Consider the following 21,877-nt stretch of genomic DNA (forward strand, 5'->3'; position numbering starts at 1 on the left):
ATTTTTCTTTCAAATGTTAGTGCAATTTAATACAATTTACAGCAAGCTAATTGTTTTCACTTTAACCTGGAATGTGCTTGTTTCAGGTAAATAACTAACCATTAAAGCAAGGGGTCAGCATGAAAGTCAGGGAACTAGGATTTTAATTGTGATAGACCAGCAATGGCAGCATGCACAGCCACAAGGACTTGGTTTTCACTACCTGTGCAGCATTCTCAGTACAGCAAGCCATGCCATGACAGTCGCTGTAAGCTTTGTGAGCTTCTTGATGTAACATGTGCTTAGGTAATATATTTTCAGCATATTAAAAATGTTTTTCTTTTGTTTATTGGCAGCATCTGCCATCCCTGGTTGGACGTTTTGTGCCATTCGCTGCTGTAGCAGCTGCCAACTGCATCAATATCCCCTTTATGAGACAACGGTAAGGTCATTTCCCTATATTGTATATATACGTAGGTGCTTACCACTGAAGAAAAAAAAAAGTGTCCATTGTACACACTAGAAGTCTCGTTAATAAAATGTAATGAGTTTGACTTTGTGGGATTATCACAAACCTGGTTTGACAGCTCACATGATTGGCTTTCAACTATCCAAGGGTTCACCCTGTATCAAGGGACAGGACAGGCAAAAGAGGAGGAAAGGTGTGCCTGTATGTCAAGAGTGATTTTATAGTTAATAGGAGGGGGGAAATTGGTAATGGGGCTAGTGAGGAGGTGGACTCTTTGTGGCTGGAGCTTCAAAGGTATGAAATAAATGTTAATTTTGGGTGTATGCTATAGGTCCCCTAACCTTAGGGAGAAAGAGGAGACCTATCTCCTTACACAGTTAGGCTAGGTTCACACTTGAGCAAGTGGTTGCAGTTGCAGGAATCTGCCAGTCATAGCCTGTGACTTAGAATAAGAGGGAGGTAAAGCCTCAATCAATCTACATGTAATAACCAGCCCCCATTGTGTTTATCTGGTTAGTGGGCATGGAGGAGGAGAGAGGAAGTGGGCTATCAGTTACCACTATGTATACGCCCACAAGTGTGACTCTATAGTCACATAAATGTGGCAAGAGGAAATGCTCAGCATGGAAACTCGCTGAAAACTGAGCATGTACAGAACTGCCTACACTGTTCTGCAAAATCCCTAGCTGAATTAGGGACCTTGACAGAAGGGAGAGATAGAAGACAACAGCATCAACCAGATTTGTTGCAGAATACAGAATACAGAAAATTAATCTCATAGTGATTGAGTATGAACAGCATGTAATACAGCATTTATTGATAGTTTTTTAAGATGTGGGTTTAGTGACACTTTAATTTACAAATAAAGATCTTTTGGCATTGGTGAAATCATATGTACCTCGATAAAAAAAATTGGTTGCAAGAGCATGTCCAGATGGTAGCGATTCATGGTGTATTATCTGATTGCTCAAGGGTTGTAAAGGGGTTCCCCCAAGGCTCTGTTCTGGGACCAGTTCTGTTCAACTTGTTAAAAAATGATATAGGAGGTTGGAAAAATAGTTCTCAGCATTTGCTGATGATACAAAGTAGGGATGGGCTTGGTGTTCGAGTCGACATAAAATATTGCAATGACCGCCATTTTATTCTCTAAGGTCTCTGCAAATATATATATATATATATATATATATATATATATATATATATATATATATATATAATTTGGGGGATTCTACGTAATTTTGTAGCAGAAAATACTGATTTTAACTTGTAAGTAACAAGTGTCAGAAAAAGGCTTAGTCTTTTAAAGAGGAAGTAAACCCCCCTCTGCAACTTGTACCTATAGGTAAGCCTATATTAAGGCTTACCTATAGGTACTGTAAATATCTCCTAAACATGTACCGTTTAGGAGATATTTACTTTGCATGCAGCCAGTGACATCACTTGCGCATGTGCTCTGAAGGAACGGCCGCTTGTGCCGTTCCTTTAGAGCCCCGTGCCGTGACCGTCAGCTCCAGTGCGCATGCGCGGGAGTGACGTCATTGTGGCTCCAGCCAATCAGATGGCCGGATGCAGCAAACCCGGAAGAAGGGCGACACAACATGTTACCCATGAGAGAGATGAGCGGTTGGCACTTCGGGGCTTCGTTCTAAGGTAAGTATTTCATAATGAGCTAGTATGCGATGCATACTAGCTCATTATGTGTTTCTCTTTCAGGTGTTCGTTTTTTTTTTTTTTTTAATTCTGAGGTTTACAACCTCTTTAAGTGGTTAAACTGACCTCATCACAGACCAAAATTAATCCATTTGATCTAAAAGAACCAAAGGATACAATGTTTATAGATATCTCTCAGCACTGAGCAATGTTGATAAACATTTGTGAAGGCTCTTTTTATTTTGGCAGCTGTGAGTGAGCAGAGAAGGGCTCTGCACTGTATGAATCTTTGAAATGCTAGATTAATGGAGTTGTAAAGTCAGAAGGTTTTTTATCTTAATGTATTCTATGCATTAAGATAAAAAAAAACCTTCTGTGTGTAGCAGCCCCCCCAGTACACCTAATACTTACCTGAGCCCCATCCCTGTGCAGCGATGTGCACAAGTCCCTCGGCCCTCCGGGACTCTCACTCCTGATTGGCTGACACACAGCCACGGTTTGGCTCATGCGGCTGTCAGTCAAATTTAGTTAGCCAATCAGGAGAGAGAGAGGGGCAGGGCCAAAACCACAGCTCTGTGTATGAATGGTCACAGAGCTGCAGCTCGGCTCGGGTGTCCCCATAGCAAGCTGCTTGCTCTGGGACACTCGACAGAAGAGAGGGGCTAGGAGCAGCAGAGAGAGACCAGAGAAAAGGAGGATCAGGGCTGCTCTGTGCAAACCAACTACACAGAGGAGGTGAGTATGACATGTTTGTTATTTTTATTGAAAAAAAAAACAAGACTTTACAATCACTTCAACTAAAAGTGTAGTTGGATGAGAAGTTGTACAATCTTAAACTGCATAAGGGGTTCTTTACTGTTAGAGTGATAAGGATGTGGAACTCCCTTCCACAGTAGACGGTGTCTCTTAGTTGTGTTCATTAGCAGACACTATGTACTGGGATATTGAAGATGGTAGTGACATAAACATACACACAGGTTGAACTGGATGGACTAGTGCATTTTTTTCAACCTTTATAAGGCTACATTCACACCTGAGCGTAGCTTTTTCGCGTTTTTTTACCGCGATTTTTACAGCGATTTTACCGCGATCTACAGGCGTTTTTACAGGCGTTTTTTGTGCAGGCGTTTTTAGATTGAATAGAGACCAATGGAAAACACCTGTAATCTGCCCAAAAAGAAGCTCATGTACTTTTTTGACCGTTGGGCGTTTTGCTCACAGCGTCAAAACGCTCAGATGTGAACAGGGGCCATTGAAATGAATAGGATTTGTGTTGTTGGGCGTTTTTGAGAGCTGATCCTAGAGCAGAAAAACTCCCCAAAAACACCTACATGTGAACGGAGCCTAACAACTATGTAACTATGTCCAACTTGTTTATGTTAGCTCTTGTAATATATAACAAACTTGTTCATCTTCATCCCATGAAACACTAAGGCTGCATTCACATGTCAGCGTATGGATCGCGGGCAGAATCGCCGCGATTCCGCCTGCGATCCGGAAATCATTGCAAATCGCGGGACGCTGAGCGATGTTGCCGCGATTTCCGCCTGCCGAATCGTGGTAACATCGCGCAAAAAAAATCGCGGGACGCATTACGCTCCAAAGAAGCTCTTGTACTTTTTTGGGCGTAATGCGTCCCACGATTTTTTTTTGCGCGATGTTACCGCGATTCGGCAGGCGCAAATCGCGGCAACATGCACAGCGTTTGGGATGCTATTGCAAATCACGGGCAAAGCACAGGCGTCCCGCGATTTGCAATGATTTCCGGATCGCGGGCAGAATCGCGGTGATTCTGCCCACAATCGCTACGCTGACATGTGAATGAAGCCTAAGGCTCCATTCACACCTGAGCGTATTGTTTTCAGGCGGTTTTGTTTGTGTTTTTCAGGCGCTTTTTTTGCAGATGTTTGGACCAAAAACATTTGTAATCTGCCAAAAAAGAAGCTCATGTACTTTTTTGAGCTTCAGGCGACAAAACGCTCATATGTGAACAGGGGCCCTTGAAATTAATGAGATTTTGCTTGTTGGGCGTTTTGAGACTTCACAGATGAACATTTTACGAGCTGAAAAACGCTCAGGTGTGAACAGGGCCTAACCCAGTGATGGCGAACCTTGGCACCCCAGATGTTTTGGAACTACATTTCCCATGATGCTCAACTACAAAATGAAGGCCTCATGCACACTGGAAGTTATAATAAGGCCAGTAGCGTTAGATGTAGAAGCTGTAGCTGTAGAATGAGTTTTGCAGCGTTTTTGCAGTAGCATTTTTCAGCAAACTATACTACACAAAAGCTTACGGCTCAAAAACTCTCATAAACACAGAATAGCCATGTTTTTCAGAGTTAGAGCGTTTCTAGTACTGTGTTTTTTTTCCAGCCAGAAACACTCCTGCCAAAAAAACGCTGATAACAGCCTATGTGTGCATGGACACATAGGATAACATGCTGGGAAGTTTACTGGTTGCAGAAAAAAATGCCTGAAACCAAAAACCGCACCTGTAAAAAAGGTCCAGTATGCATGAGGCCTTAACTTCACCTAGGTGGATGTAGCATGGAATCTGTCTCCTGCTGCCTTTGCACTGAGAACCGAGCGATCAAACAACACCGATCGCTCAGTTCTCCCCTGTGACTGTCAGTCTCCGGCTCTCTGCTCTGGTGAGCGCTGGGCTATAGAGGGGACATGAGGGGCTGGCTCAGCCTCTCAGCAAATCCCAGAGAGGCTGAGCCAGGTGCTAATTAAGGTTTCTAAGTGGATCCCTACCATTTTCAGAGCATGGACTGGCTCTGTGACGTTAGCAGACAGTTGACTTTAGCCCACTGTCGGCTGAAAACGGGTAACAGGTGTGCAGAATGAACTGCTGTGACCTACAGGAAAACTGTAGCCAAAATAGCTTTGGCTATACTTTTCCTTTAACCACTTAAGCCCCGGAGGATTTGGCTGCTAAACGACCAGGGGGTATTTTGCGATTCGGCACTGCGTGACTTTAACGGACAATTGCGCGGTCGTGCGACGCTGTACCTAAACGAATTTGACGTCCTTTTTTCCCACAAACAGAGCTTTCTTTTGGTGGTATTTGATCACCTGTGCGCTTTTTACTTTTTGCGCTATAAACAAAAAAAGAGCGTAAATTTTGCAAAAATAACAATATTTTTCACATTTTTTTATATGAAATTCCCCAAAAAAAAAAAATGTAAAAATCAAAATTTTTTAACATTTTCGGCCAATTTGTTTTATGCTACATATGTTTGGTAAAAAAAAAAAAAAAATCGCAAAAAGCGTATTTTTATTGGTTTGCGCAAAAGTTATCGCGTTTACTAACAAAGGGAAAGATTTTTGTCATTTTTGTTGTTTTTTTTTTAACGCGTAATGGCGGCGATCTGCGATTTTTTTTGCGGTACTGCGACATTGTGGCGGACAGATCGGACCCTTGACTGACATTTTTGACACTTTTGGGGTTACCAGTGACATTTCTACAGTAATCAGTGCTATACATATGCACGGTTACTGTAAAAATACACTGGTAGTGAAGGGGTTAACTTTATTTGAGAGGGAGGGGCGGTGTGTGTCCCTAGGGGCGTGATTCTTACTGTGATTGGCTGTGGCTTGAGGCGTAAGGACACTGATCAACGGTTCTACATAGTAGAACCGTATGATTAGTGTTTTTACACCGAGGAGAATGACAGGCAGCTTGTTTACACAAGCCGCCTGACTTTCTCCCTCTCCCCCGATGATCGCCGAGTGACATCGGGTCCGCCGGTCACACGCGCGGGGGGATCCGTGACCGTGGGGGAGCGGGAGCGCGCCTGCTCTCTCCTCAGACCCTCCCAGGCTAGTGACGTTAATTAACGTCACTCTGCCTGGCCGGGGCTGACCGCCGCAGTAAATTTACTTGTGGCGGTCGGCAAGCGGTTAAAGTGCGTACTGCTAGGGCAGCTTATTCCTTCGGAACTACAGCTCAGCCAAAATCGGACACTAATTTTTTTTTACAGTGCTGTGCATCGCAATGCACAGGTTGTGTGTTGCCATTCGCTTCACTGTGGGTGCATTGCCTGCTACTGAATTAGGCTAGGTTCACACTTTGGGTTTTTTTTTATGCATTCCCATTAAAATCTATGGTTCCATTTTTTACTTTCTGCTATAAAACATATCCATTAAAAAAAAAATTGAGGTCAATATGCATTCTGCTACATGTTTTTGGTAAAAAAAAAAATCCCACCTGCCTGATCCTGCCAGGAATCCGACACTGCTAATCACAGGCATTGAGACAAATGTCTCAATGCCTTTGATTAGCTGTGTGCAGTAATGGCTTCCTGGTGGTATCCTGAACACACCTGAACCCATTCCTGGTTAAGAGGAATCCCATCATTGTTTATAAGGCCTGTTCAATCCTACGCAATGTGCTTATGCTTGCCTTGGAAAAAGGTGCAGGCACTTCTTCTGGTGTGTTGTTAGCCCCATAAACTTCAATGGGGGCGCATAAAAAATGCATGAAATTCACATCAAAATGTGGAAGCACAAAAGTTGCACTACTTTGCATTTTACCTTACGTTACTGCGACACATAAGTGTGAATGGTTTCCAGTAGTTGTCAACTCAATAGTGCGAGTGAGCTGCTAAAAAGTAGCCAGTGTGATTCTGTGCTTAGTGAGCATCAAGCTGTGACAACACATATACCTGTGAATGAGCTCCCACCATCTTATCCTCAGTATACACAAGTTATTTTGGAAATGTTTTGCCGATGACCCATCTTTTCTTGTGGGTATAGGTTCATCATTTAATCACAGTAAGTAAGGTGATGGTCACACTATGTGCTAACATGCCACTACCATTTGCGGTTTGTGATTAGCTTAGTACTGTGTGAATTTCAGGAGAAAACAGAGGACAGGTTTTATTTTGCATTTTTCTACATGAAGTCTACAGTGTGTTTTTCTTACACTGGGAATGTCCTAAGGTTTTCAAGGCATGATGGAACTACAGGTCTCAGCATGACCTGCAGGACATGGTGGGGTATAGTTCCACTATAACTGAGGAGCCTAGACCACTGGCTTGTTACTTTGCAATCAGCGTTTTTGATACTGCAATCCTCCATATGAGCATGTTCAGAGATTACACAACAGGGAAACCACCCCACTGTACAGGGACTGATACCAGACATATACAAGTACTTACATTGGTTGCTCTGTAATGAGTTCTGTGTTGCATTTGTTGTAGGTTTGCCTGAGATTTATCTTTAAATGAAAACTGTCATACATGACACATGGAGGCGGCCATTGCTGAGCTATCCTTCTGTAAATGTTAGTTACTTGGCTGTCTGGCAGTAGCTCAGTGGCTTAAAAGTGTTCAATCACTGCCCTGAACAGACATGCAGATGAAGACTTCTACTGATAGGCATGCCTATAGTTACTCAGAAACCACTGGAGGGGGGAGGATAACATCCAGGAAATTAGCATTTTCAGACAGCCAGAAACATTGGCAGCCTCTGTACTATATTCATGATAGGATACTTTGAACAAATATTGTTTTTAGTAATCACAAAGCCTGACCCCAGCCTCATGCAGTCACGAAGCATGCTGAGCTGGGAGCACCTGACAATCATTAATTAAAGCTGCACTTTAGTATAGAGATCTAGTGAAGGAAAGCGGGCATTATCCAAGCTGTAGGCTTTTCATTCCTGGAATGTGTGCACAGGTACTATATTGTGAGGTCATTACCAAGCAGAACTCCATTTTTATGGGGAGTGCACAGGCTGCTTGGTTTAATACCCCAGTGTATTATTTTTTAAACTTTGATCCCAGCTTTCCTAGCAAGGTAAATCTTTGATGAATTGAGTTTGCTATGTATTGCTACCACCCTGCTGCTGTATAATCTATATGTCCTCCGCTATCTGTAACTGGCACTCTTAAGTATATGATCATACAATGCAGTTATCAGAGCTCCTTTGGTATATAATCATACATAACGGTTACCAGAGAACCTTTGGTAGATAACCTGCATCAGTTACAAGAGTACCATTGGTATATGACTATACAGCACAGTTCCCAGAGTACCATCGGTATATGACTATACAGCACAGTTCCCAGAGTACCATCGGTATATGACTATACAGCACAGTTCCCAGAGTACCATCGGTATATGACTATACAGCACAGTTCCCAGAGTACCATCGGTATATGACTATACAGCACAGTTCCCAGAGTACCATCGGTATATGACTATACAGCACAGTTCCCAGAGTACCATCGGTATATGACTATACAGCACAGTTCCCAGAGTACCATTGGTATATGACTATACAGCACAGTTCCCAGAGTACCATTGGTATATGACTATACAGCACAGTTCCCAGAGTACCACCGGTATATGACTATACAGCACAGTGACCAGAGTACCATCGGTATATGACTATACAGCACAGTGACCAGAGTACCATCGGTATATGACTATACAGCACAGTTCCCAGAGTACCATCGGTATATGACTATACAGCACAGTTCCCAGAGTACTATCGGTATATGACTATACATCACAGTTCCCAGAGTACCATCGGTATATGACTATACATCACAGTTCCCAGAGTACCATCGGTATATGACTATACATCACAGTTCCCAGAGTACCATCGGTATATGACTATACATCACAGTTCCCAGAGTACCATCGGTATATGACTATACATCACAGTTCCCAGAGTACCATCGGTATATGACTATACATCACAGTTAACAGAGTACCATCAGTATATGACTATACATCACAGTTCCCGGAGTACCATCGTTTATATATGACTATACAGCACAGTTAACAGAGTACCATCAGTATATGACTATACATCACAGTTCCCGGAGTACCATCGTTTATATATGACTATACAGCACAGTTAACAGAGTACTATCGGTATATGACTACACAGCACAGTTAACAGAGTACTATCGGTATATGACTATACAGCACAGTTAACAGAGTACTATCGGTATATGACTATACAGCACAGTTAACAGAGTACTATCGGTATATGACTATACATCACAGTTAACAGAGTACCATCAGTATATGACTATACATCACAGTTCCCGGAGTACCATCGTTTATATATGACTATACAGCACAGTTAACAGAGTACCATCAGTATATGACTATACATCACAGTTCCCGGAGTACCATCGTTTATATATGACTATACAGCACAGTTAACAGAGTACTATCGGTATATGACTACACAGCACAGTTAACAGAGTACTATCGGTATATGACTATACAGCACAGTTAACAGAGTACTATCGGTATATGACTATACATCACAGTTAACAGAGTACCTTCAATATACGATCGTACAGCCCATTTATCACAATACCTTTAGTATATGATTGTACAGCACAGGTACTTACAGTAACTTTGACATTAGACTGTACAGCACAGCTTCCAGAGTACCTTCTCAGGTCCCTTTACCTGTATAATTGTAATGCACCTTTTTTGTGTTGTTCTATGGACAGGAAGCCAGCTGTGCATTAGAAAACATCTTCCCCCCTCTACAACAGTATAGATGCTGGGATTCATAAAGGACACTTGCTACAGTTTTGTCTCAGCGGCTGTACAAACTTCTAGCATTCTTAGCCAGTTCTGGACAGGAAGGATTTGCCCCTTAATGACCAGGCCATTTTTTGCAATTCGGCACTGTGCTACTTTAACAGAAAATTGCACAGTCGTGCACCATTATACCCAAATAAAATGTATGTCCTCCCCCCCCCCCCCCGACAAATAGAGCTTTCTTTTGGTGGTATTTGATCACCTGTGTGATTTTTATTTTTTGTGTTATAAACAAAAAAAGAGCGACAATTCTGAAAAAAAAAAATATATATATTTTTCCCTTTCTGAAGGAAAAACATTTATAAATCAAAATTTTTCATCCTTTCAGGCCAATGTGTATTCTGCTACATATTTTTGGTAATAAAATAGCAACAAGCATATTTTGCTTTGCGCAAAAGTTAGCGCATCTACAATCAAGGGGAACGATTTGTCATTGTTATTTATTTTATGTTTTTTACTGGTAATGGTTGTGATCTGCGAATTTTAGCGGGGACTGCGACATTGCGGAGGACAAATCAGACCCTAACTGACATTTTTGACACTTTTTTTTTGGGGGGGGGGGGGGACCAGTGACATTACTACAGTAATCAGTGCTAAAAATATGCACTGTTACTGTAATAATGACATTGGCAGGGTGGGGGGTTAACCTAAGGGTGATCAAAGGGCTAAGTGTGAGCCTATGGGAGTGTTTACTAACTGTGGGGGGAGGGGATTGTGAAATGATTACAGAGACCTGTGATCCTATATAGAAGGATCACAGGTGCTCTGTGATCATTTCAGAGAGAAGAATGGTCAGCTGTGATTACATCTCTCAGCGCATGCCCATCGGCAAACGCGGCCACCCACCCTGTGGATCGGCATCCCCGCTGCTTAGTGGGGGCGGCGTGCGCCCGCCCCCCAGCAACGCGCGCACGACCGATGTAGGGCTAGCCAGTAAACCTGCGGCGGGCAGTCGGAAAGGTGTTAATAAAGTAAACCTGTACAAAGTAGGTATGCAAGCCTCTATTGCTGACATTCTCTTTCAAAAATTTGAGTTGCCTGACCATCATGTTGATCCCAACACTAGAAGTCACTGACTAAACAAATCTCCAGATTAGGTGTTCTGACTTCACCCTGACTCCTCTGATCTGCATATCTTGACTCAGAGGGTAGTAAAGCCATTGTATCAGCATGACAGCCAGGAAACTAGCATTCTTAAAAGTAGGTCAGCTTTTCAGCCTCCATATTTATTTCAGCACAGGTTTCCTCTAATTTGCAATACATATATATTTTATGTTGGACACCGGTAACTATTTTCTTAAAATTCCTGATAAACTATTTGTTACAGGTACTTATATAGCATTGTCAATTTTCACAGCCCTTTACATATTTATTGTACATGCACATTAGTCATTGTCCTTTAACCACTTGCCGACCGCCGTAAATACTAAATAAAGACTATTTACGGCGGCAGTCAGCCCCGAACAGGCAAAGTGACGTATTACTACATCGCTTGCCTACAAGCCTCTAGGGGGCGAGCGCGCGCTCCCGCCCCCCGCTCGTTCCCTGACATGTCCGCGCGAGTGACCGGCGGTTCCGATGTCTGCCGGTCACCCGCAATCTCCCGGTGCAGAGAGAGAAAGGCAGGCGGCTAATGTAAACAAAGCCGCCTGTCATTCTCCCTGATCTAACTGCAGAGATCATACGATCCTGCTATGTAGGATCGTATGTCTCTGTGGTTACATCACTAGCCACACCCCTTTACAGTTAGAAGCACGCCCCTAGGGACACACTTAACCCCTTGATCACCAATAAAGTTAACCCCTTCCCTGCCAGTGCCATTTTTACAGTAACAGTGCATATGTATAGCACTGATTACTGTAGTAATGTCACTGGTACCCCCAAAAGTGTCAAAAATTTCAGTCAAGGGTCCGATCCGTCCGCCGCAATGTCGCAGTCCCGCAAAAAAAAAAAAAACGCAGATCACCGCCATTACTCGTTAAAAAAAAAACAATAAAAATGACAAAAATATTTCCCGTAGTTAGTAAACCCAATAACTTTTGCGCAAACCAATTATTGCGATTTTTTTTTTTTTTTTTACCAAACATATGTAGCAGAAAACAAATTGGCCTAAAATGTTAAAAAGTTTGATTTTTACATTATTTTTTTTTGGGAATTTCATATAAAAAAATGTGAAAAATATTTTTATTTTTTAAAAATTGTCGCTCTTTTTTTGTTTATAGCGCAAAAAGTAAAAATCACACAGGTGATCAAATACCACCAAAAGAAAGCTCTGTTTGTGGGAAAAAAAGGACATCAATTTAATTTGGGTACAGCTTCGCACGACCGCGCAATTGTCCGTTAAAGTCACGCAGTGCCGAATCGCAAAATAGGGCCTGGTCAGGAAGGGGGTAAAATCTTCCGGGGCTGAAGTGGTTAAGGAGCTTACAGTCTAGATCCCTAACTTAAATTTATATATACACATACTAGGGCCAATTACCTAGCAGCATGTCTTTGAATTGTGGGAGGAAACCCACACAGGCACAGGGAGATCATTCAAACTCCAAATAGGTAGTGCCGTACTTGGGATTCAAACCGACGACCCTAATGCTGCAAGGCAGCAGTGCTAACCACTTAGCCACTATACAGTTTATCTTAAATCTGCTGGACGATTTCAGTTGCCCAAAAATTGAAATACCAATTCTTCCAAATCTGAGACTGTCTTTGGAATTCAGAGACAATTGGCAGCTATTTAGGTTATTTATTTAAGTTCCCATAGGCACTTATGACAGTCTGTGAAAAAGGCAGCATTGCTATGAGCATGGGGTGCCCACAATAGCCTGAAGGATGTTTTTTTCTGATGTGTGGGTTATCCCATATCTCTGCCTTTTTTATCTAAAGAGGAGTGCTTATCTTACAAGAACACATTGTTTTAGGGCAGGGATCTTCAAACTATGGCCCTCCAGTTGTTGCGGAACTACACATACCATGAGGCATTGTAAAACTCCGACATTCACAGACATGACCAGGCATGAGGGGAATTGTAGTTCCTGAACAGCTGGAGGGCCGTAGTTTGAAGACCCTTGTTTTAGGGGATAAACTGAGCAGGTGGTTATACACATTACAATCTCTTGTCCGTGCTTGTCCGATCTAATAATATCTGATTCTGATAAACTGTTGTGATCAGCTCTCGCAAGCTCTGTACTAACGATCTGATAATACGATTGATTAGAAAGCGGTATATTTCGTCCCATTTTAGGATCGTGTGTACAGGCCAGGTTAGGCTAGGTTCACACTAGCCCGTACTGTGTGTTCCATACAATTCCTGCATCGCACTACTCTTGCGAGATGCGCCATTAACTCTGATCTGAGCCTGCAGTGCGATCCTGCGGTTTCTTTACGGCTGTGTTCTTAAAAAGGTGCATGCATTTTTTTTGTGCAGTTCACGTGGCACAGCAGCCCATTCAAATGATTGGGTTCCATCGCCAAGCAAACGTGGGTCGCACTAGTGTGAGCCTAGCCTTATGCAATAATCATACGGGGTGTTGTTGCCACTCTGCAGACAAGAATGAATAGCTGCAGCTGCCACTCCTTGCAGTTTATGGGCTCGGCAGCCACTGTGATGTACATGTAGATTCTTGCAGCACAGCAAAGTGGCCAGGTTAATGGTGCCTAAGCAATCCATTAAGTTTGCATACAATCAGACAGGCTCTGGAACTGCAGAGTTGTTTGTCGATGTAAGTCCCCATTTGTTTATTTACTACAGATACTTGTATAGCACTGTCAATCTATGCAGTGCTTTACAAATACTGTACATGCACAGCAGTCCCTGCCTTCAAAGAGCTTACAATCCAAGGTCCCTAACTCACATTCATACATACACATACAAGAGCCAGTTTAGACAAGAACTAATGCCTCGTACACACGCAACGATTGTTGGCCGACCGATTGGCCATCTTTTGTCCAGGGTTGTTGTGTTGGTTGAAATGTGCTCTAGAGACTGCACACGATTTTTGTCTGCTGAAATCTGTACTGACTGAAGAACAATCGGCCGTTCTGGTGACGGCCAACAAAAATTTTATAGCATGCACACCAGATTTTTTTTGGCCGAAAAGTCGCAGTCGGTTGTCGGAAGCATCATACTAACAAGCCGACAATCGGCCGATCGGACGTTGGCCAAAAATTCACGGCCAACAATCGGTGCGTGTGTACGAGGCTTAACAAACCTACCAGCCATGGGCATCCGCAAGGAGGGGGGGGGCTAGTGCCCACCCCTGGAAATTTCCTGGCCTGCTTTAAGGGGGCAATCTATGGGGACCCTGGTCTAAAGGGGGATCTATGGGGGAGCCTGACCTCCTCTAAAGGGGATCCTGGCCTGGCCTGCTCTAAAGGGGGATCTATGGGGATCCTGGCCTGCCCTAAAGGGGATCTATGGGGATCCTGGCCTGGCCTGCTCTAAAGGGGGATCTATGGGGGTTAAAAGGGGCGGAGCATTGGTGACTTTAAAATTATGCCCCCCCCCCCTAAAAAAGTTCTGCTGACGCCCATGCTACCAGCACATTCAATGGAGTGTGAGAGGAAACCTACACAAGCACATGCAAACTTCATGGAGGTAGTGCTGTGGATGGTATTCAAACTGACAACCCTAATGCTGCTAGGTCGAAGTGCTAACCACTTAGCCACTGTGCTGCCCCTGTCCACACTTGAGCATTTCTAATATGTCCTTGTTCACACTTCAGTCACCTTACCCTCTACGCCCTATGCTCAAAAAAGCCCTATTCCCAAAAGGGGATATTCTGCTCTTCTTCCTCCTCCTGCCCCCTCTACCATGTTTGATTTTTTTTTTTTTTTTTTCTTTAGGGAACGGGTACCTATTTTTGTCAGGTTCCTACTTCTGCCCAGATTATCTAGAACAGTGATGGCGAACCTTAGCACCCCAGATGTTTTGGAACTATATTTCCCATGATGCTCAACTACACTGCAGAGTGCATGAGCATCATGGGAAATGTAGTTCCAAAACATCTGGGGTGCCAAGGTTCACCATCACTGATCTAGAAGATACTAGCAGAAGTTTGGCCCCCCTCCCGTCCCAAACCTGCTGCTGGACCATTCACTGGGTGCATCAGCTACAGTTTTTGGAACTGCTGGCTTTTCATTTTTTTGGAACCTTTCTAAAGTATCTCTTTAAGTTCTGCTCAGGTGTAAATGCAGGGGGAAGAAAGTTGTATAATCTGCTTAAGATGTTTGATCATACATGCAAATTCCACCTTTCTATGATGTCTACAGTCAGCTTGCTATTTTAAATGATTATATTGTAAAGGAGGAAACCTTAGAAGACTATTACTGTGCTGAATTCCTTATACTAGTGATAAGTAAAGACAGATAAATCTGGGGCTTTTTATTCAGCACACCGAGAAAAATAATAAAAATGTGCTGCTTTGTTTTTAATTAGAGAACTGAAAAGTGGGATCCCAATTACAGATGAAAATGGAAACAGACTTGGAGAGTCTACAAAAGCCGCCCAGCAAGCCATTGCCCAAGTGGTTGTATCACGAATTGGTATGGCGGCACCTGCCATGGGTAAGTGAAATTCCTCTTCTGTTCCTCTGCTTGTTACCATTTATACATTGGGTAAGGTTAACTTAGTCTTAACAAATGTTGAAATGCTAACCTGCATTCCAGCTTGTATTGACTTATTTGACATTTCACAGACTAAATTGAAATTTTACACACTGTACATGTCTGTTAATGGTATTTTTCATTAATAAAGACTAGTAAATTGCTTTAAAGGTCAAGAAATACCAGCACTGATTTCATGCTAAGATGACTTCAATGTATTTTTTTGAAACCTAACTGGATTTTATTTTTCTGTAAAGAACCATTTTAAAGGAATTTTCCGCTTTTATAAAAATAGAGGACCCCTGCTTCTTATCCGTGCTTAGAGCAACACAAATCATACTGCACGCTAAACTATCTAATTTTTTTTATTATCTGAATGTAATGTTAGATGTTTGCTATATTCATGGCTTATCCATAGGTGGATACCTCTACAAGGGTTAGTGATGCCCTCTGACCCTGTTTTTGTAGGCACTGGCCCACATTATATATAGCTTTGAAGAGAAACCCAGCACCCCAGCTCTTTTTTCTAGTATATTAGTGCTATTTTATTCAACCAATTTATGCCTTGGTATAGGGCACTTTTTTTAATTGTATTTTCGTGCCTGGGAATTGCAGCTAGGCTGCTGTCACACACGCTTTCTGATCAGGTCCGTCTGTTTTTAGGTGGTCCTGATCAGAAGCTCAATGAAAGTTTATTGGAGGGTGGATGTAAACGGATGGGCTTTTGTTTTACATCTGCCTACCTCTAAGTCTGGCCAGGTCCAGAAAAAGAAAATTACTTTTCTGTTTTTCTGGACCTAAACCTAAAAGATTGGAAGTAGCCGGATGTAAACAGACACAAGTTTGTTTTCATCTGGTCGCCCAAGGAGTCTTCATGGGTCCACTAACATCGGATATCAAAATGTGGGCAGAAAAATGAATGGGCATGGATGTCACTTTTGCCTTGTTAAGCTCTGATTTAGCTGGGGATCTGTTCATGGATCATCAGTTCCATCAAGAACAGTGATTAAATATGAAAAAAAAAAGAAAAGTGATTAAGCATGAGATTGTAATCCTTTTACATCTGTTTACACATCCATCTTCAGTTTTGATCTGTTAAAATACATCAATTTTTTACATGTCCAGGTTTTTTTAAGCTGTTTAAGAATAGTCATAGGTGGACAAAAATAAAAAGCAAAAATATGTTTCTTGCCTAAAAACAGATGTGAACAGAATAGATGTAAACAGGCAACATTCATTTACATCTGTTTATGTCTGCAAAAATGGAAAAAGATGCAGCCTTTTTCTGTTTTTTTTATTTTATTTTATTTTTTTTCTGCAGACATAAATAGACTAGATGTAGACTTACATTGTGGTTCAGTCTGGATCTGTAAAAAAAAACAAAAAACAAAAAAAAACTTACAGACCGATTTAAGCTGGCTACACATACATTTATTTTGTTCAACCTTCTTTAGATTTACTATGTAGTGCAAGGACCTGCCTGATTACATAGAATTTGAAAGTGTTTAGGTTTGACCTCCTATTATATGGTTTTGATAATTCTAAAGGAAAATTGTACAAGAAAATTGTATAATGTGTAGACAGCTTTAGCCTGAATGCCCTTGTGAAATGGCCCTAACTCTGAAGAGACTCATAGTGGGCTTTGATAGTATGAGTGACATGTCTGTTTTGTTAGATAGCCACCTGAATCCATAATGGGAGGCACTGATTGTCAAAGATCTTTGAGCAACTAAACAGTTTGAAATCATCATTGATGCTTCATGTATGTGTTTTCTTCCCAAGCATCACCAAGCTATAGTATGTCTTTATATCTTATTGGAATTCATAGAATCAAAACCTTACTCTGTTGAACAACCTTTTTAGGTGTGGTGACACTAGGAGTTAAGGTGTCCAGCAGTGCAAGAGAGGAGCTTTCTCACTCTTGAAAAACTGGCAACATATCTGGATTCCCTAATACCCTATGGGCCTCTGGTTAGCACTTAGTAATCATTTTGCAATTCTGGTAGAACAAGAAGATAATTTTCTCTTTTTTCCAAAGAATGTGATCATTCAAGGTGAATCATTTTGCAATCCTGGTAGAACAAGAAGATCAATTCTTCTTTTTTCCAAAGAATGTGGTCATTCAAGGTCAATCCTATGCCATTTTAAATGGGCTTTGAATGCACCTCAGCACAAGAATAATCATACCTGCCCTATTTTGGTAAAGCTGGCCACCACAACGCACATGCCTTTTCACTTGAGCTTTTCCTTACTGTATATGTGCATTGAGATGCCAGCACCATACCAGATACCACAATGCACATATACCATTGTGTAAATATGATACTGTAATACATACATTACACTATAGAGTGAATGGGACCTAAGAGTTCATTTTGTGTGTTTGCGTGTTGTTCAGGAAGGCGTAGCTTTAAGGTCTTTTTTTTTCTGATTTTCAAAGTTTATTAATTTTCACTTAAAGTACGGTCTGTAACATTTGAGGGTAAATATAATTACATAAAAAAAAAAAAAAAAGTCCTTATGCAACACTAAATATAATTACATTACTGAATCATAAAAACATACAAAACAGTTTTCTACTGTCTTGTCATGTTTTTAATAAATCAACATACATACAATTAAGCTGAAAGAGTAATTGTTGCTAAAATGTTGTGCAAAGGTAACCAACCTAAAGTGCAATTCCAGGCTCCAACTAAGCCCAAAATGCTCCTCACCCCCTTCTTACTATCTTGTAGAAGGAAAATTTTTATAATTAGCTATTCTCAGGGTGCTCAAGTCTGGTCATGTGATAGCCCCAGCAGTTGGGTTCAGGGGGAGGAGAGAATGCTGACAATGGATGGAATGCCTGGTGGTGACGTCAACCATAGGCTTACTATAGGACATCTGTTGCTGCCATTGTTTCCTCTCCCCTGAAGCCGTCGCTGGGAGCCAATCACATGATCAGACCAGAGCGCCCTGAGAATAGGTAAGTATAAGCATTTTCCTTCTACAGGGTAGTTAGTATAGGTGTTAGAAGGGGGTGGTAGCTGTTCTAAGCTTGGTTAAATCAATCCTGGAATTCCACTCTAAGTCTAAGTTGATGTATTTTGAGGAGCCAGCAGCCTCGATAGAACTTTTTGATCTGAGAAAAGAAAGAACATCATTGTCTTATTTAATGTGAACTTGCATTAGGGTCTGAATAGTAATGAAATGGTAAGGGCTAAGGACATCTAGGACCTTTTTTAGATTGTAATAAACAATTGAATAACTATGAAATACATGTGCTGCTCATGATGTTTTTTTTTTTTTATATATTTTGATTATTACTAGGTGTGTTCTACAGAGTATAATGTACAGCAAGAATAATATTGACTATAATGTTCCAAAATGGTGACCTTGCTTTTCATGCCTAATTCATGTCACTTTGTCTTTCTTAGCCATCCCACCTGTAATTATGAACTTTCTGGAAAAGAAGGCATTCCTTAAAGTAAGATTCAACACAAAGTTCTGAATGATTATTTGTTCCATAACATGATGTATTTGTATTTTTATGTATATTATTGCACTTAAGGTTCTATTTATAAAACATTAATTGGACAAACATCACATTTGTGCATACTGCATGAATTTTCTGTGTATTTTCTGTAAAAGATTAATTCCTATGATTTTCAGCTCCATCTTGTCGTGAAAATGTGGTGTGTTTTTTCTATTTTTATTTTATTTCTTTTTTACTTCATTGAGGTAGTTTAGAAAACGATACCACATTTTGGTCACTAGATGGAGCCGACAATCATAGGAAATAATCTATTAAAGAAAATAGGGGGAAAATCTCTCTGGCCTGCATGAATGTGTATGTCATTTGTCCAGCAAATGTTTGATAAATAGACTCCTTAGCTATAAATGTCTCAGATACATACGGTAATGACTACACAACTTATTGATATTAAGGCCTCTTGCACACAGCTTAGAAAAGCTCAGAACAGCTTTTTTTTTTTTTCTGAGCTAAAATATAGTCCAGTTATTGCAATGAGCCTATGCACACAGACGTGTAAATGAGCGCCACGTATTCTTCAGTAAGAACAAAATAGAAAAATCTGAATTTTTGAACAGTAATTTACGCCTAATGCGCGCAAATGAACGCACACGAAGATACTGTTGATCTGAAAAATGCTAATTTGCATTTTTTACAAAAACGCGAGAATACATTTGCGAGAAAAGACGCAAATTTACGTGAACGCATATGCGTGGAAATGCAAGAAAATGCAGGCATTTCAATAAGACAAATTTATGGCTGAAAAATGAGTTGTTCAAACAGGAGTATCGTGTGTAAGAGGCCTAAAAATGAACCTTCCAATTTCAGCCTGCAGCAGATATAATTTTTTTGTACCTAAACTTATACCTCTGTTTATGTTTATTTTTCCAATCCTTTACCAGAAGCATTGCATAGAATCTGCGATTAAGTCGTAGGCAGCCTATTACATGGTATACAGTCCTCTTTCCCATTATCCTCCTTTGAAAAACTTCAAAAAAGACTTTACAGTAGATTATCACAAAGATCAGTCTTCTCGACTCAACCTGTTTCTTCTTTAGTTATGAGCATTACCCTTCTTGTTAAAGGAACTGGATAGGAACACAGTCAAGGGAATGTAACAGTTAAAAGTTTATTAAAGTTACCAGATAAAAATGAACCAACAACCGGTCATCGAGTCCTGGGTGTCACATGAAGGCGCTGTAGGAGTCCCACTCGGTAAGATGAAAATTGGAAGACCACTTTGCCAAATCCTATTGGGGACAAGGAGTGGATCCTGATGGGAAGCAAAAGCGGGGATGAAAAGCAGCCCGGCGTGTTTGTCGGCCGTAACACACAACCGCCCTGACAAAGCGCATGCGCGTGAAACATGTAGTCACAGCAACGAGAAGCTTGCGTTCCACGCAGTCCGTGCTTGGCTCTGGGCGTGGCTTATTGACGTTGATGTGACGCGGTCCCCGCAAGTGACGCGAGGTCCGGCGGTTTTGTGTTATGGCCGACACACACGCCGGGCTGCTTTCCATCCCCGCTTTTCCTTCCCATCAGGATCCACTCCTTGTCCCCAATAGGATTTGGCCAAGTGGTCTTCCAATTTCCATTTTACCGAGTGGGACCCCTACAGCGCCACCCAGGACTCGATGACCGGTTGTTGGTTCATTTTTATCTGGTAACTTTAATAAACTTTTAACTGTTACATTCTATTGACTGTGTTCCTATCCAGTGGAGTCCCGCTTTATACACCACCTCTATGCGCCATCCCTCCTTTTAGTCTTTTTACTGTAAGCATCTTCATCCTGTGCTAGGGATTGGCTGCACTGGGTGTGGTATCAATCACAAGATTTATTTCTCATCATTGCCACCATCACCATACGAGTGTGGTTTATGGTTTCAGTACCCCTAGAGGTGGTTGTCTGGAGGTCCAGCACCAGGACTATTTTGTTTTTTTACCCCTCTTGTTAGAATGCTTTTGACCTTGAATTTTTCCAGTGGTTTTCTGGCTGCCTGGTCTAATGATGTCACAGGTCCTCTCTTCTCCATTGGTGGCGGTAGTGCAATGAATGGCGCTCATGAGTGACATGTAAATATTGCTCAGTACAGTAATTATCTGAACCCAGCTGTATGACCAGAAAGCAGGTCTATGGCAGTATTGCCTCAGAGCACATGGGTTAAATGCTTGCAGTCAATTAACCTAGAAGGCTGGGGACACCTAGTGGCAAAAAAATACTGTGGGCTTGAAGGTAAGTATTTCAGCAAAAGTTTTATTATTTTATATTTGATAGGCTATTCATTTTATTTATTTATGGTTTTTGCTGGAATTCAGATTTAAACCAAAAATAAACTTATAAAGTCTTATTTATAGAAATGCCAGGGATGCAATGTTTCTTATCACAACAGTGGGGTTTCTCTTGTGATATTATTGAAAGAAACTCCCACTAGGAACTAATTTTTAGTGACTCTTCTCAATATCTCCCAGAAAGACGCAGGTAAAAAAAAAAAAAAATAAAATAATCTGCAACAGTTTACTAAATCCTTATGTTCATAGTTAACCTGGTGGGATTTTGTCTCCAAAAAGGGGTTTTTGTTTTTCCCTTTGGAAGGTCTTCTTTGTCTATGTATATAGAAAAGTGTTTTATTTTAATCATAAAGATATACGTTTACCTATTATTTTGTCTTTTTCCTTTTCCCAGCGTTATACATGGATGAATGCACCCTTACAAGTTGGGCTAGTTGGCTTTTGGTAAGCATTGGTACTGTTTTAAAATGGTTCCTATATATAAATGGGACAAAAATATGTACAATAGCTAGCTCAGCTGCCCATTCCCATAGGATTTTGCACTGTAGTATCAGGGATGATTTTTTAAAGTGGTTGTAAAACCTTACATACTGTATACCTAGTGGAGTAATTAGCCTCAGGTGATACACAGAGATGGAACAAATCCTCCTACATAAATTGAACCTGTTTATCTGCAGCTCTCTCTACTTTACAGCTGTTCAAATGCAGAATTTTTACAGCTTGCTGAGCTTCCTGAAAGTAGGGGACGAGGAGCTGATGTTACACTCTGCAGAGCTGATTGGAGTGAAGGGAAACCA

At 41.3% G+C, this 21,877-nt stretch overlaps 1 protein-coding gene across 3 annotated transcripts in view; it reads left to right on the plus strand.

Moving 5' to 3' along the window:
* SFXN3 (sideroflexin 3) overlaps positions 1 to 21,877 on the plus strand; it is a 60,412-nt gene that overhangs the window by 25,486 nt on the left and 13,049 nt on the right. For all 3 annotated transcript variants that reach the window (XM_082269306.1, XM_082269304.1, XM_082269305.1), the window contains 4 exons: positions 336 to 421; positions 15,113 to 15,240; positions 18,696 to 18,745; positions 21,475 to 21,524. In XM_082269306.1, the coding sequence (XP_082125432.1) occupies positions 336 to 421; positions 15,113 to 15,240; positions 18,696 to 18,745; positions 21,475 to 21,524 (314 nt within the window). The remainder of the gene's footprint in view (positions 1 to 335; positions 422 to 15,112; positions 15,241 to 18,695; positions 18,746 to 21,474; positions 21,525 to 21,877) is intronic.

Source organism: Pelophylax lessonae (assembly GCF_965119305.1).
Source record: "Pelophylax lessonae genome assembly, chromosome: 9".
Taxonomy (NCBI): Eukaryota; Metazoa; Chordata; class Amphibia; order Anura; family Ranidae; genus Pelophylax; species Pelophylax lessonae.